The sequence below is a fragment of the Haliaeetus leucocephalus genome, unplaced genomic scaffold, assembly GCF_000737465.1.
Source record: "Haliaeetus leucocephalus isolate CR32 unplaced genomic scaffold, Haliaeetus_leucocephalus-4.0 Scaffold144, whole genome shotgun sequence".
NCBI classification, from domain to species: domain Eukaryota; kingdom Metazoa; phylum Chordata; class Aves; order Accipitriformes; family Accipitridae; genus Haliaeetus; species Haliaeetus leucocephalus.
This window is the reverse complement of record NW_010972580.1, coordinates 187,147-204,385: the sequence shown is the minus strand read 5'-3', so window position 1 is coordinate 204,385 and position 17,239 is coordinate 187,147. Positions and strand designations below refer to the sequence as shown.

The 17,239-nt window shown below is 41.4% G+C and overlaps 1 protein-coding gene across 6 annotated transcripts in view; it reads left to right on the top strand.

Annotated features, from left to right (window-relative positions):
- NSF (N-ethylmaleimide-sensitive factor) overlaps positions 1-15,450 on the top strand; it is an 83,816-nt gene extending 68,366 nt beyond the window's left edge. For 2 of the 6 annotated variants that reach the window (XM_010561313.1, XM_010561312.1), the window contains exons 19-22: positions 4,069-4,203; positions 5,041-5,154; positions 13,286-13,341; positions 13,930-15,444. In XM_010561313.1, the coding sequence (XP_010559615.1) occupies positions 4,069-4,203; positions 5,041-5,154; positions 13,286-13,341; positions 13,930-13,948 (324 nt within the window). In that variant the 3' untranslated portion in view covers positions 13,949-15,444. Of the gene's footprint in view, positions 1-4,068; positions 4,204-5,040; positions 5,155-6,330; positions 6,404-6,447; positions 6,497-13,285; positions 13,342-13,730 lie in introns of those variants that run through there. The other 4 variants (XM_010561310.1, XM_010561311.1, XM_010561314.1 and 1 more) reach the window with 4 other exon arrangements.
- Positions 15,451-17,239: the final 1,789 nt, after the last annotated feature.

Genomic DNA, 17,239 nt, shown 5'->3' with positions numbered 1-17,239 from the left:
GGTAGCAAGTTGAAGCGCATAGCTTCTTTTGAAGAAAGCAGGGAAGAAGAAATCAGTATGTTTTGGGTGGAGCTGTTGAAAAATTTTAAGCACTGTTTTGCAGAGTAGCCGTCTGTTCTGAGGAGTTTTCAACCATTCAGTTGTCAGTGGTTCAGGGTCCTGAGCATGGATCCTAACAGAGATATCTAAAAATTGCTGATGGATCTGACCTCTATTAACTTGTTCTATTGCTTTTGAACCATTTTAAGTTTTTGTCATTCTTAGTGTCATGCTTGCTTGAGTTCAACTGAGCTGTATGGTGAAAGCAAACATCCTTTTGTTCAGTTTAAAACTGATGCTTGATAATTTCATGTAGTGCTCCCTAGTTTTTATTTTGAGAAACAGCAGTTTTCCCCCCTCATCTCCTCTACAACATGTATGATTTTATAGACCTCTCTGTTTACCCCCCATCAATTTACCAAGAGTCTATTTAGGGAAGTTACTCTGTATCTCTGACCATCCCCATTGCTTTCCTCTGATTTCTCCAACTCAGTGATGTATTTGAAATTGTATTTGAAATGGCTACAGTTGCATAGTGTCTTAAGGAGCACCCTGGATTCATACGGTAGAATGACTTTCGTTTTACTCTTTTTCCCATCTTAAAAACATCTGCGTGCTTGCATTTTGAGTAAGGTTTAGTACTGAGCTAGTATTTTCACAGAACTTGCCACAATGACTGATTCCAGTGGCTTTCCTAAATGGTAATAAGTCATTTAGAGTCATTTTTGTGTGTGTAGTAATTGTCTGCTGGCCTGATTTACAGCAAGTTTGGGATTCATCTGACTAAATGTGGCTGTCAGCGGTTTGGTTTTCTACGACTGAACTAGTTGTTTAGAAAATAGTTTGCTGTATGAGTCCAGAGTGTAGGCAGCTTTTCTGGGAGGACGTATGTGTCATCTGGGCTCCATTAACTGAGAAGGAAATGCAGAGAATGAGATCATACGTGGACACCTGAAGTTACAGGAGGTAAAACTCACCTCACTAATTATAATTTCTATGCTGCTTACAGCCTTTCCTGGTGAGGCCTTTTAGTCTCTGATGAAACCCCAAACTAGACTCCGTTTTTCTTTTAATCAAGCATGGACTTCATCCATGTAGAAGTTGCTCAGGTAGCATCCTTCAAGAAGTTAGTCTGCAAGTTGTTATTCCCTTGATTGATGTCTTATCTGCTGTGCCAGGCACTGTACCCATGCTGTTAGCTATATTTTGGGAACAAATACTGCCTTACTGGCTGCAGTTGAGCATTTTTTTTCCCCCCTAAAATGCTCATAGTTCATGGGAAACTGTTACTAACACAATCCCTTACCTAAACTGTTCTGGATTTTGAGAATTACATACAGTAATAAACATTTTTTTAGAAGAATTGCTATAGCTTGTAAAGCAGATTGGTCTTGGTGGTATAGCATTGCATGGATTTGTGCTTGCAAGAGGGAGTTGGTGCATGTTTTGGAGATCTCAGTTCTGTTACAGTCTTTCTTTGGCTTCCTTTGTACCCTAATACCTTACCTGTATAACAAGAAAACTGTTTGAAGGTGCCCAACAGCATGCATATGACTTGTTACAATTTTTAGAATAATGTAGCAGAAATTTTCCTTACAGGGCTTATACTTTTTACTGAGTTATAGCATATATAATATCAGATATATCAGCATTATGTATGAACTGAACAAAAACTCACTGAGGACAGTGTGTTGAGGAAATATAGAGCAACCATGAAAGCAAAGTAAATCAGAATCGAGATTAAATTTTCTCAATCAAATCTGCTGATAATCCCTGTGTCTGCGTTCTGAAGATTTTAAGCATGCATCAGTTCTTCTGTCACATGTGCTGTTATCCCAAGAATATCTTAGTGAATTCAAGGCACCTTTTAAGCTTGTCATTGGGTAGTAATTTCAGAGCAAATGTTAAAGGTGTTTGTACCACACTTCTGTGGTTCACGAGCAGGTGATGGTTCAAGTGTTCTTGCGGGACTCATTTCACACAGCTTCCAAACCTGTGTTTAAAGTCTGTTTTACCAACCCCCTCCAAAGATGAAGACTGCTGAAATTTTGCCTTCATGTAGGCAAAACGCTTTTCTGTTGCCAAGCATCATTTATTTTTCTAGGTCTGTTAAGTGCTTTAGCTGAAAATGAGCACCTGATGGAGCTTTCTGAATTCCTTGTAGCAGTGAGGATCAAATGCCATTCACTTACTCTCCACTGAGTGCATTGTTTTTTCATCTTTGCATGCAAGATCTTACTGAATTGCTCAGATTTGGCTCAAACTTGTAAAATGATAAAATATTTTCCTGGCCTTGCTACACAATAACCATCAAAAAGGAAACAAATAATGTGCAATTGTAAAGCCATGGACATGCAGAACATAGTGGAAGCAGCAGCCTACAGAATAGTTGTATTTATGCTTTCTGCAGACATTGTATGCCCTTCTTAAGGCTACCTACAGACAGTTTTAGACAGACCTTTTTCTGCCTGCTGTGCGCCGCCAGCAGGTGAGTTTTGTCTAGTAATAAAGCATTCCCTACTCCCACTGAAGTTTTAAACCTGGCATTGCTGTTGTCAGTTCAGGAATTGGCTGCTTTTCCCCATTAAATTGCCCAGTAGGTTTCTGAGGATTTCCCCCTCTAAAGAGGTGACTGAGCTGGTGAGTGTGGTGCCTCCTGAGATGTAGGCAGTGATTAATACACAGAAGGGTTAGCACAGTGTTTCCCTGACAAAGCCTTTGTGTGAAGCTCGTGACCTGGGGCATGCGCTGGTTTCAACCTGCCAGGCATTACTTCCTTGTGCTGTCTTAGGCTAAAAACAAACTTGAAGTGAGCACTTGAGTTCGTTACCAGTTCTGGTGCTTTCTCATTGTCCATCGCCCAAAGCAGGAGTGTAATCTGTTGAAACACAAAAAGTCAGTGAATACAATGGCACTCAGGGAAAAATAAACAAATGTTGCAAAGATGCATCATCTTCATCAGAGATGTATGAAGTTTAAATAGGTTTTCATCCTTTGTCAAAGGAATGCAAAGCACTTAATGATATTAATTCTGACTGCTCTGTGGGCATGGTTTTTAGGTTTTTTGTTTGTTTTGTTTTTTTTATGATGAACAGGGTTTTGTGTCACAAAGTTGAAGTAGAGAACTTTACTCTTTGTCTCTGAGCATCAGCTAAACTTCTGTACAGCAAATGAGGAGCATACTTGGCCAGCTAGGCCTCCCCTCAACTCATGGGCTCCTTGTGTACTGAATTGGAAAAGGGACTGATCACAGCTGATAATGTCAAAAGCTCCTTTTGTCAGCCAACATTTGTCAGTGTCTGAACACTGCATGGTCAAATTCAAATAGCATAGAAATGCCATTTTCGAGATGAACTAGCAAAAGTTGATTTTTATTGGCAGTTGATGTTTTCCATTCGTTGCTCTATTATTTATAAACCCTGTTATTGCTCAGGCCAACTTGAAATTGGTGTGTGCACTGTCGGTTTGAACTCAGAGGTTGCCAGACGTGGTACTGTCCTTTTATATAACCACACTGGCAATGGGAAGTCTTACGAACTTACGGCAACCTCCGCTCTTAAAGCGTGAGCTGTAAAACCATTGGAACTGTCTGTACAGTGGCAGAGAATTCACTGTACCCACAGGATTTCTAAAGACAGAGTGTTCCCCTGAGAAGTCATCTGTAATTCAGCTTTTGGGAGTGGGGGTTTGCTCGTATTTTTAAATTTAATGAGGATTCAGCTATTTATAGTGATGAATTTAGAAGGAAAGGTAAGGTAGGAAAGCTGTAAGTATGAGTGGGTCTTCTGTGTACCATAATTTTTGGACCCCATTGGTGGCATTACTCTGGAATGTGATCCTAGTCTTGTATGGTTAATGTTGACTACCTCAATTACTGAGACATTTAATCCTATTAATTTTATTTGAAGTCATATTTTTACATGGCCATTTTCTATTTTTAATTTCTAGTTAGCTGAAGCTTCCCAAGGCGGGTTCTCCTCTTTTTCTCTTGTTTTCCCTTTCTTGACACTTATTCCATTGTGTGGACAGGGTCGCAAGCTTCTAATCATTGGAACCACCAGTCGCAAAGATGTCCTGCAGGAAATGGAAATGCTGAACGCTTTCAGCACTACGATTCATGTGCCCAACATTGCAACAGGGGAGCAGCTGATGGAGGCTTTGGAGGTAAGAAAAAGTTCAAGGATGACAAATAAGCTCAAAAATTGCTGGAAATGAGTGATTTTGTGGTAGCTCTGCATTTGGGAACACTGTCCCTCTTAACATTATGCCATAACATAACAGTTCTAAGGCTTCTCTGAATTAGTTTTCGATACAATAAATTAAGTCAAAATGAGAGAATGGTAGATCTAGAGAAGAAGTTTGTTTGTTCCGACAGCATGAAAGTGGGTAATAATTATAATCGGGGCACTTAAACTTGAACGTGCCTGGAGGGTGCCAAGCTCTCATGAATTGGAACAACATCAGATGAAGGTGTTTGGTGCTGAAGAGATTATAGGTTCTTTATAAATTCATGCCCTTAATGGCTTCTTATTCTATGCCATAGTGGAAATTGTAGTGAATATTGAAGGCTGTTAAAATAAACTTAACAGACAAATCTTTTGTGCAGACTTGCAAAACTGTCACAATGATAATATCCCTAAAGCCTGAAAGACATAGACGCTCTTGCAGCAGTTTTGAAAACTTACTGTGGCTTGAGCCACTGTGTTCCTTCTAGACTCTAATCTGGAGAAAACCTAGAATGGATCATAAAAGAGAATCACTAACTGTTCAATTAGAGATGTTATCAAAAGAACCATTATGGAATAAAAGAATTTAAGTGTTTTGCCTTGTTTAGACATATTGCAACAAATTTTCCTTCTGAGCTAGAAAATGCTTTCTGGCTTCTCATTCCCTTTTTCCTGAGTTAGGTAGCATCATTCCTACTGACAGTCTCCTGTTGTTGATTTCTTTATTTTATTTTGGTTTTTTCTTTTTTTTTTTTTCTTCTTTTTCCCCCTCCAGCTCCTGGGTAACTTCAAAGACAAGGAACGCAGCACTATTGCACAGAATGTCAAAGGGAAGTCTGTCTGGATTGGTATCAAGAAGCTGCTGATGCTGATAGAAATGTCATTACAAGTAAGAATGTTTCTGGTCCAGGAAGGACTGTGATAAATAGAGCAGTCTTAGAAGTTCCCACTTCTCTGCAGACTCCTATGTTAGCTATGTGGTAGGAGCCTTCGAATCGGTTTAATTGAGAAAAGAGCTACAGTGAGAAGAAATTTTCTGAACAAAGAAATCACCAGGTCTTGGTCCACGGAGAAATCTTTAAAAACTACAGTGCCTATAGGCTGTTTAGAGCTGCACTTCAGAGAAGAGCATCTGGCAACTGGAGGGATTGGATTAACTTACCTTTCATGAAATTTCTTCTCTACACCCAGCATGTTAAGATTGCAGATAGCAATCACTTAAGTTTTTTTTTTTTTTTAAAGAAAAAGGTGCCTGTGCAGGTGTATGTTCTCTTTCCCTGAAGAAGATAAATCTGTCAGGCTGTTCAGCTGCGCTCCTCTTTATTTTCCACTTTCAGCACTTTAAAGAAAATAATTGCAGAGGGTAGAAATATGTAGCTCTTAACCCTCCCCCGCACCCATCATCTATGCCTGCAAGCCAGCCATCAAGCTTGTGCTCGACAGTATATGCATGCTAAAAATGAGAGGGTGTAGCATGCAGCTCTAATCCTCCGTGGCTGACATTTCAGCGCCCTTCTGAGTCCTCCCCCCCCCCCCGCCTCGCACACACTCTCTTTTCACATCAAATGGATTTAGTGCAGCTGAGTGAACTGTCCTTAGATCTTCCTAGGAGAGGCTGAGCATAAGCTAAGAGGCATGTAGTTTAGCAGCATATAAGTCATGTATCCCTCTGTTCACTATTCACATTTCTGTTAAAACTTGCACAGCACTAAGGATGTGCTCTGACTGGATGTCACCTCAGGGAATAAAGTCATTTATCTAGATTACTTTTTCCTCTTCTTCCTTGGCTTTTAATTCCATACCTACAGGCAAGTCAGTAAGTCATTGCTCACATGTATTAAATGTATTTAAGGGGTGCAGGCCTTCAGGGACTGCCTGGCTCTGTTGCAGTCCATTTCACTTAGCCTTGACAATGGATTCCTTCTTCTGACACAGGATGTTTTCTTTTGCTGCTTTGACCTTAAGTGTTGGTTCTTCTCAAAACTGAAGGTGAAGGTTATGTAAATTATGGGCAGTTCTGAATCTGGAGCATGGGTGGAAATGCTTAGCCCAGCCTTGTTCACAGGATTGCCCCATGACTGCACACCTGTGATGCTGTAGGTAGGGAGTCTTCACGCTGCCCTAGACTGTGCAGACAGGTAAACTGGTCTTGTGCATTTTTATTTATTTTTTTGTTAACCAGACCACCCTTTTGTAGATGAGTCCATGACCAATCAGGCTGGGAGAAGACAGGCAAAACTGTGACTCTGCCATTTCTGACAAATTGAACAAGTGTAAAATGAAGGACTGCTACTGCTGATATGATTGATAATCCACCTTTGCTACTATACATGGATGGTTGGTAGCAAGGCGGCTTACATTATTACACTCAATTCAGGTAATTGTGTAATAGCATATGAAAGCTAAATATGAAGAAGTTCTGTTCCAAAAGGTCTGAGCTGTTTACGTGACTCTGTCTGCTGAACTGCTATAAATACAGGAAAGCAATACAGGCTCTCAATAAATAGGAGAACACTCATACCTGAATGCATTGAGAGACCACAATGATGTCTAATTTGGCTAGCTTGTACAGGAAAGCAGAATTTCACCAAATGAGAAGTCCAAGACTAGTTCCTTTTTTCACTGAGCTAGACCACAGCTTTTTAGAAAGAGATTTGAATCTGAAATACCTTAAAAATTCCAACTGATGGATGAAATTTCTCAAAATTCAGCTGATTAGATCCCATGGTGAATCAATTCTTTGCAAAAAATGTGCACCTGGTTTCTTTCTCTGCAGTCACTGAATCTAACTGTGTTTTTTGTTTTATTAGACTAGTAAACCCAATATATGCTATATGTAGCTATTCTTAAGCTGTTCAAATGACTTTCGGTTTGTTTCAGACTAAAGTCTTGCTGAACCAGTCTCTCAATGTCAAAATCTTTTCTTAGAGTACTGTGAATCACTGGATTGCTCTGGTATCTTGGGTTGCTTTGTTATCTTGTTTATGAGCCTTGTAAACCCACACTTTTTGGCAGCTTAATTTCCCTCAAACTATGTTTATTGCTATTCCTGGCCTTCTTTAATGTCAAACTACTCGTATTTAGTTTCATATACTTTGGTCACCTTGTATATACTGAGTGTCCTGGAATGATGTTATGTTCTTGTTCAAAAGAAGTCTTTGATGAATGGGTACACTCATGATTTGCCACAAGAATCCAGAAGAGTTTAGTTTTGAAGTATCCCTGGCTGCAGTACCTAGACCACCTCACAGTGCTATCAGGTGCCACGCTAGCTTCACCCTGCCCTGATACTGCAACCCTACCCTGGGGTGCTGCTAGATACATGAGCCTTCTTTTTCCATAGCTAGGGAGCTGGTTCCTTCTGCTTATTTTGCCTGCCTGTCTTGTTGCTCTTGGACCTTGCTGGCAACACTCCAAAACCCAAGGTCTCTCTCCTTCTTGGAGTAGGAATCCGAATGAGCCAGGCAGCTTTCCAGAAAGCCCCTTTTTGCACCTCCAGTATTTCCTGATTTGGTAACTTCTGTTTAGCATAAATAAAACTTAAGTTAATCTAAGCTGTTTGTAATGTATTTTAACTTACATGGGAACTTATTTTGAAAGGTCATCATATAATATTGCCTATATTATTTTAAACTCAACGCTGTATCTGGACATACTAAGAGTTTGGATTTTATGACAGGTTTATAGGAGTACTGTACTACTCAAGGGCATGCACATCTTGGAGTATCTCTTCTTCTCTGGACTGAAGATTAATGAATTCTCTTCAGTTGCCTTTTTTCCTAAGGGCACCCAGGCATGTCCTGGGGATACTGCATCACCTAGAAATGAACAGCCATTTTCTTGCCAGCTGTCTGAGCTGTGTCAGAGTCAGTCTCTCCACTGTTCTTCTAGAAAATCTTGCATCCAGTTTGACAGCAGCATTTCTCCTTTCACAGGGCACTAGAAGGTCTTTTCAAGAGTCCTAAACCTGCTGCTTCTTCTGCTCCTTCCAGGGTAGATCAACTTTCTGGTTTTGTGTTTGTGTTTTTTAGTAAGTTATTCGGTCAAGTTTGCCTCTTTGTTGCATTTCAGCTTCCTGGTTTTGTCTTTTGGACAAGATACTGTGTCTGCAGATAAATGCTGTTCCTCCCAAAGAGTCTGTAGAGACTGTGTCAGTACTGATTATGGACAAAGGGTCTTACCATGGCCACTTTCTTAGGTCCGAGTGAAAAGGGAAGGGGAGGCAGCATCTTTGATTTGGGAAACAGAACGCTCACATTTGCAAATTTGAATTTCAGCTGGTGGCGTTAGTACAGATTTTCCAGGAATGAAGAGATCTGTTTGTATATATCCATCTCGGATCATGTTGGTTTTTTTAACAGAACTATCTGATTGGTCCTTTGTTATTTCCTGAGTGTGATGACTTTTCTGTGGTTTCCTAATGTTTCACCAAGGTCCTGGTAACAGGACCATCTTCTTTGCAGGTAGATAATACTCTTGGTTCCTGGTCAGTCAGTGAGATAAGTAAACTTTAAATATGCCAGGCCCTTTGACTATTCTGTGTGACATTCTCCTTTTATCAGCTTTGGGCTTTCTGTCGATGGCCAGAACCTTGCTCCATCTCAGTGTTCATTGTTCCTTGTGTCAGTCTGAGATATGAAGGATTCTCTCTTTACTCAGTAAATTGCCCAGTTTTGTGTCCTCTGCAAAAAGTGTCTTGACTCTTCATCCACTGTTTCGTGCAAAGACTGTTGGTATTGGTGTCCCTGGCAGCATAAACATTTGCTATGCTTGTATGGATTTTGCCTTTGGCCCTCAGCAGCGATTCTGTATGGAGTGCAAGTGCTTATGGTAGTGAGTTGCTGTTTCTCTAATCATCAAGCTGCCTTTCACTGGTTTGCCTGATTTGCAGAATACTTAAGATCTTAGAATCACAGAATCATTCTTGTTGGAAAGGACCTCAGGACATCATCTAATCCAGTTCAGACCTTCAGAAAGTGTAAGTGTAAATGACTACAGACATCTCACCACCTTCTTTAACATCAACGTTTGATGGGAACCAGGCCTTTCCAGCTCCAACAGGAGTGGATGAAGTTTGGCTTTTGCACTGTTGCCAGCAAGGTCCACTTCTTGGCAGTTCATTTGTCTAGCTCTTTCAGCTTTCTCATGGAGAAGCTGTCTCTGAGTTTGGACCATAGCTGAAAAGTCAAATCTGAGGACTTGGTGGGCTGCCACTTGAGTTACTCCTCTGAAGAAGTCCTTTCAGAAGTAGATGTCTTTACTGTCAGTATCTACAAAAATGCCGTGTGTCTTATCTGAGAAGGCCAGGGATCTCTCTCAGATGCACTTTTCTACTCATGGTCAAAGATCAAATGCATTTTGTCCTTTTCCTCAAATCCCTTTCTTCTGTGGGCTGTGTCTGAAGCTTGTTGAGAGTGTGCACGCTGGTAATTCTTTTTGCTTAAGTTTGGCCTTGGCAGCTCTGGTTCCCAGGCTTGCTTTGGCTGTCCATGTAACTTGAGGTTTCAGCCACTTTTGAACCTCCTGTCCAGGAACTGCAGTGAACACTTCATCTGGCTTGCCATGCACGGTATCTGGTTCTCTAGGGTAAACTGTTCATGACGACCTTCTCTTTGAGTGAATGTCATGGACAGCAAGAAGGTACTAAACAGATACACTCTGCTAATTGCACCCATAGCATTTTTTTCCTCTTTGTCTAGTCCAGCCCCCTGCTCAAACCAAGCACAATGAACTAGAACAGGTTGCTCAGGGCCATGTCCAGTTGGGTCTTGAATACCTCCAAGGATGGAGACTCCATAACCTCCATGGGCAGTCCCTAATAGTGTGTGATCACCCTTGCAATGAAAAGCTTTCTTTTCTGTTTACGTGGAACTACATTTCAATTTGTGCCTGTGACCTCCTGCCCTGTCAATGGGCACCACTCAGAAGAGCATCTCTCTCTTCTTCTTTACTCCCTCCCATCAGGTATTTATACACATTGGTAAGAGTCACCCTGCCCTCCCCAGTCCCGGGTCTTCTCCACTCCAGACTCACAGCCTCTCTTTGTATGACAGACGCTTGAGAAATTTAATCATCCTTGTGACCTGTTGCTGGACTCTCTCTGGTATGACGCTCTCTCTCTTGTACTGGGGAGCTCTGAACTGGACACTGTCCTCCAGGTGTGGTGTCACTGAGAAGAGGGGAAGAATCATCTCCCTCGATCTGGTAGCAATGTTCCTCCTAACAAATCCCAGGATGCTGTTGGCCATCTTTGTTGCAAGGGCGCATTGCTGGTTCAAGTTCAACTTGTCCTCCAGGATCCTCAGGTCCTTTTCTTCAAAGTCACTTTCCAGCTGGTTGTCCCCCAGCCTGTACTGGTGCATGGGGTTATTCCTGCCTGGGTGGAAGACTTTGCATTTCCCTTTGTTGAAGTGCTTGAGATTTGTGTCAGTCTGTATCTCCATCCAACTGAGGTCTCTCTGATTGACAGCACCATCATCAAGTGCATGAAACACACCTCCCAGTTGCATGTCATCTGCAAACTTGATGAGGGTGCACTCTGTCCCAAAAGCATGTTTGTTAATAAAGAGGTTAAAGAGTGTTCGCTCCCATAGGATGCCTGGCATATACCACTAGTGACTGGCCTTCAGCTGGACTTCATGCCACCGATCACAACTTTTTGAGCCCAGCAGTTTAACCAGTTTTCAGTCCATTGTGCTGTCCCAGTTATTTAGTCTGTACTTGCCAGTAAATGATACTTTGTTTGTGTGGCCACCTGGAGTTGTGGTCACACCTTTATCAAGTACTAGCCTTTCTGGAAACATCTAGAAATAGAGGAAGAGAGGTGGCTAAGTTGTCATAAGACTATAGGATAAATGAAGTCAGAATGCACCTCAAGATGCCACCTAGTCCAACCTCCTGCTTAAGTAGGATCAGCCACATGGTCAGACCAGAGCCCTTTGAATGGGGAAGATCTGAGACCCTTTGCCAAGTGAGAGTCACATGCTTAGTCTTATTACACCTGTGGATTCCCTGAGAGAAAGGGGACTTCCAAGTAATCAGTGTTCAGGGTGTGTGGCCCATGTGCACGTACTCCTATCCCAATTGTCTTCAGCCTTTCTGATATAATCATAGAATCGTTTAGGTTGGAAAAGACCTTTAAGATAGAGTCCAGCCATAAACCTAACACTGCCAAGTTTACCACTAAACCATGTCCCTGAGTGCTACGTCTACACATAGAAATGGGACAACTGAAATAGTGACAGATGTACTTTTCCCTTGTGACGACTGGGAGAGATTGTGGAGAAGATTTAGGCTAGAGGGATACTGCAAGCACCAGCTTTCTGGTCTCCAGTTATGTGGCACAACAGTGCCTCTCTTAGTACCTGTGTATTATACATTTCAAACACTGCTTTAGGTGATGGGGTATCCTTTCTTTCCTTCTGGGATCCTGAATATTACCAGTATTCCTTTGCATGTTAAAAACCCAATTTAATAGCTCAGTGATCCTCACTAAGTTCTTTAAATCATCTTGTTTCAGTGAATTTATTTTTCTGATCTAGAAATAGTTCAGTAGTTGGTATTGAGGTATTGGCCTTGCTGACATATTTCAAAGTGATAGGAAGTTACACATTTTTAGGCTTTTCTTAGCACAAAACAGAAATTCTTATTGGCCGTTTCTTCCCTGCCTGCATCACTGGTAATACTGTTGTTGTTTTAGGATTTAATTTCTTACAAGCTGTTTTTGAAGACATTTGTGTTGCCCTTAGTTGCAGTGGTCGTGGTTTTAAATAGATGACTTCTTCACATCTGGAATTGGTGGAAATTTTCCTTTAGGTATATAAAAAGTGGTAGAGGAGTTCAAGGGTCCTTGTTCGGCCTGTTTGTGGGGAGGCCAGGGCACATGTTGAAACTTTGCTTCCCCCCTCCAAGGATAAGTCCCAGTTTTATGTTTTCTAGAGCACTTGCCTATTTATTACCAAGGGGGTGATAGAGGTGGGAATCTTACCACCAGTCAGCTTCATAGTACCATTTACTGAATATTTTCAGAATGAACCCACTGTATTTTTGACAGTGTGTTAAAGATACAAGGTGTTGATGAAGATTACAGAGTGAACAGAAGTTGGAGTTTCTAGGCCAAATGAACTGTTGCAACACAAAGATACTCTGAGAACCAACGGGCTCCAATTTCCAAATGTTTATAGTCCTAACTCACTGTATTTTGGTGTAGTGATGGCAATCTGCCTAGAGTCTTTCACATTAGAGAGGATCAACCAGCCCATCCATCAGCACAAAGGGCAGATGCAGTTATACGTTGTGTCTTCTGATGGCAGCCTGATTCTCTGCCTCCTTAGCAGACCTTCCTCCTGCTTCCCTGTTGTCTCTGTCTCAGTGTTGGGGGAGAGGCAGGACTGATATTTAGGGGATGTTCCTGGTTGATGGAGCCACAACACAAGCTGGTACTGCAAGTTCTAGAAGCCTTGTGCTGTGATTCAGTTTTCACTTATGTGTTAACCCACCATGTGCAAGCTGCTTTCCTCTGGTGCTGTGGTGCTGGAGCTGTAAGGGCTAAGGAAGGCAGAGGAAAGTTGAGGACATCTTCAGTCCCTTCTAGTCCTAACTGCTTAATTTGCTGCCCCAGCTCTGGAAAGGGGCAGATAGAAGCAGACACAGAATGGGCCTGGCTTCTGCAGAACCAGGCTAGAATTGGTACTGTGGGGTGAAGCTAGTGTGCAGACTGCCATGAAAACAGAAATACCTGATAGAAATGCTTGCGTATGTTTCCAGTCTGGCTCATTTCCTAGCGATGTGAGCATGCTAAGCTTGTGCTAACTGACTTTTTCTCTTGGTGCAGTGCTGTTATCTGCACTACTTAGCTGCAGAACTTCTGAACAAGCAGGCTGATCTCTGGCCAGGCCAATGCATGGGAAAAGCAAACACACACACATGCATCTCCAGCTGTCTTTGTGGCCTCATTTTCGTATTGGGCTACTTGGAAGATTGCACCGCATTAACGGACATCTGTTTTGTTTGGTGTTTAGATGGATCCTGAGTATCGGGTGAAAAAATTCTTGGCTCTTCTGAGAGAAGAAGGAACGTAAGTACTTTAATTTTAAAGCATTGTTTAAAATTCTTTTTTCTGCTCAGAAACAAGTACCTCTTTGAGGGGAAACTGCAGTGTATTATATCTGATCTCATTGTTGGCCCCTCCTATATTTACAGATAGATCAGTTCTCCTTACATCTGTATGCCAGTTGTTTTGGGAGGGAGGAAGTCCTGAAGACTTTTTGAGAACCTGCATGCCTGAATTCTCTGCTTTTCTTAATTTACCTGTGACTTTAAAATTTAAATGAGATATTGAACCACAGTTTAGCTTTTTTTAGTTAAAGTAAGTCAGAGGAGATTTTGCTAGAGTTAAAATCTGGAACTTTTATTTCTTGTATTTCTCCTGTCTGAGAGAAGGATGTCATACTCTTTCCCCTGTAGGTATCACAGGGAATAGTTGAGCCCAGTCTTGACAGTGGCATCTCCTAGAAAATGACTTTCTAATACATGTAGGGCAGTACCTGTGCTGGGGAAACTCACAACAGTATCTATCCTGGCTACATGTGAGTGGGTTCCAGTGTGTGCTTGATGCTTTTATACATGTGCATGCTTTCTTGATGGATTTGGCTTCTTTTGCAAGAGTTCCCTCCCTAGACTGAAGGTGGACCAAGTGCAAGATCAACAGCTGGAAAAGTGACCAACCTGGAGAATATACACTGGGATCTTTACTCTTCTATGTTCAACACACTGGACAAAGTGAAATGCTTCCCTGTTTCCAAGAACCCAATGTGGAATCTGCATGTTTAGTGCAATACAGTATCTTTATTCTTTGTCTTTAATATACTGATGTCGTGTGGAAGTGTCTTCTAGAACACTGTGCTTCTGTCTCTGTGCAGGCAAGGCTGCGTTCTCATTTGATTTTAGCATGGGGGAAATGTCCTGTAAGTTTGAAGCTAACGCTCACTTGTGTCCAGCATCCAGTTGCTATGATAGGAAAGAAATCCTGACTTCTAATAAAACCTGACAGTCTGTGGTGAAGGCATATTAAAGTACTACTCTGTCTTATCCTGATCTGATGAACGGTTTCTTGTTATGTCGTCCTATGCTTCATTGAACATTGAGCCAGGCTGATAACCTGAAGACAGTGCCCACAATAATTCAGCTCCAGAATGCCTAGATGCTAGTACCTGCTTTCTTTTATATCCAGGTATTTTGTGGCTTGATGAGAGAGACTGGCTAGTGGCATTAAGGACTGGAAGAAGGCAGGGAAGTATGTTGATCAGAGTAGAGGAAACTTCCAAATCCAGTATTTAAGGCATCAAAGCTTGTTGTTAATTCAACAACAGTTCTAGAGATGCTGATTCCAGCCTGAAAGCTCTTCATGAGTGCAATATAGATGGCAGCTTTGGTATTAGCCAGCCTCATTATATCCCATTTTTTTGCCATGTTACCAAAGGTTGAAATTCCTCCTTAGAGATAGAGAGGAATCCAAGCTCTGCAGATGCACGAGATATGTATTGCCATGTTTTTGCACTGAAATAAAGGAATGTATCAAACTTTGCTATGTGGTTGTTCCCCAATAATCATCTTGCATCAATGAGATGCTGTCGATGATGACTGCATGAGGCTACTCCCCTCTGGTTCTTTGGCTCCACATGTTTAGTAAGGTTCATGGAACATACCTCAATTTGGTGGGGCATGAAATCAAAGCCATTTATGAGCTCTTAGTCAGTGTAGCTTCCTAAACGTGACCAGACACGCTGCTAAAGGCTAGCAGCTTTACCCAAAGCAGTGTTCCCAGGGAAAGAGGGTGCTTCACGTTCTTTCAGGCCCAAAGGTGAAGGTACTGTAGTCCTTAGTGCATACTTACAGCAGTCGGAATATTTTAGTCACTCCACTCTGGTTTCTTTTCCTTTGGCAGTGCTGTTGTATTGTGATGACATTGCGAGTCCCGGTGGTTATTATTCCCTCTCATTTTGTGTACGATCTTGTGAATTTATTTGTTCCTTTCTTTCCTCTGCTAGTCCTAGTGACAGCAGCACACATTAACTTATATTTCGGAGTAAATGATGTAAACCTTATTGTGTCTTTGTCCAGAAATATTGATTAATAAATACCTGGTTTAATTGCACATTCAATGGATTCAATAAAAAGCACAACTACTTGTGATGATCTGGGAGACATGTGTGTCTTTTGGTGCTAGTCGATCAGAGGTGTATATATAGAGTGCTGATGTATGGCATGAAGACAGCAAAGCTATTCCCAGGCTGCTGAGAGCCAGAGCGATGCTCACCCTAAGCATGGATGGATTGAATATATCCCCAGCCTGGATAGCTTGACCACAGGTGGTCTTAAAGGAGTTGGCTGAGAAGACCTCTGGTCCAACCCATTCTGGAGTTTTCTGGACCTTGCAGTGCTGAGGAAGCCCCAAAGATGTACACGTGTGTGTGTGTGTGTGTTAGGTGTATCACACTTGAAGAAGGCCATCTCAGAAAACCAGGGCAAACTGTTGGGTGTGACATCCCACCCATTCCAAACTATTCTGACATCTCCACCCAAGAGGTTTCCTGCAGGTGGCAGAAGAGAATGACTCCTGGCAGCACCTTCACACCACATTTTCTCCATGACACTGCCTGGGCAAGAGTGGCTTTATAGTGAGAACTATATTGCTTTAAACAGTAAAAGCCAAATTCTTCAATCCCTTCCTTACCCTGTTGCTGTTTTTTCCTGAAACTTCCAGAAATATAACTGTCTCTAAAATTGAGTTGTTAACCAAAGACAAATATATTTCAAAGTGTTGGGGTGGGTTTTGGGGGGGTTGGAGTGTGGTGGAGAAAGGCTTGGGATGATGGGCAGATGTACAGATAGCTTCCACTGATAAAGCTTTTAAGCTCAGAACACTCCACAAGGCTGGGCTTTTTGGTTGTCTGGTTTGTTAACAGCACAGCACTGGTGCTCCTGTAACTTTGAAGGCATCACTGCTGCCATCCAGTAGGAGGTGGCACTGGCAGAAGCATGCTGTCTGCAACATGGTGCAGTGAAATGGAACTAGGCATCATGCACAAGCAGTGGGATGTTTCAGGCAGCACTCTGCAAGGAGGCAGATGTAATTGTTTTGTGTATAAATTAGGGATCAGTTTAGGAATATAGAATGATTTTTTTTTTTTTTTTACACCCTTCAGATAGGTGTATTTGAGGCTGGTGCTGGAGAAAATTGTGTGCACTTAAAAGCATCATTAACATATGGGAGATGTTGCAGAAACGCCCACAAAATTATTCATGGACAAGAGAAGATGTTTTTATATGCAAAAATTTGGATGTCAGACTGTCCAAACCATCAAAAGGTGATTTGATGACAGCCTGCAAGTACCTTGGTGTGGGGAGAATATGAAGTCTAAAGTGTGTTTTAATCCCATAACCTCGTGTTGCATGCACACTGTGAGATGGCACTCTATAAATAAAAATCTTAGCATTCAAGTGTGAAATCTCCTATATTTGCTAAATTTTACTATCATTGTCTTGCATTCACATGACTGTCACTGTGCATAAGTAGCTGGATGATGAACCACCACTCCTGTAGATGTTTTCCAGTAGGATTTAAAGTACCTTCAGAGCCAAACCACACAAGTGGGCAAGTGCATATTTTTGGTTTTTTTACCTTCTTTAATGATGTACCACAAAAAAATGCAAGTTGAAATATATTTTTCTCCAAATATATATATTTATATAATATATAATCTTAGTTAACTCAAGTATATACATTGTATAATAAATAATGCTTATAAAAAGAGAAATTTTCTGAATATAAAATAAAAAAAAATCGACCTCTACAACTTTATACAAAACTTTGGATAAAGCAGATTGATGGAAAAAGATCTTCCATTCAGTGCTAGAATACCTGGCTACAGTAAAATAATTACAAGGCAATAAATGTTCTATTTAATATTAAA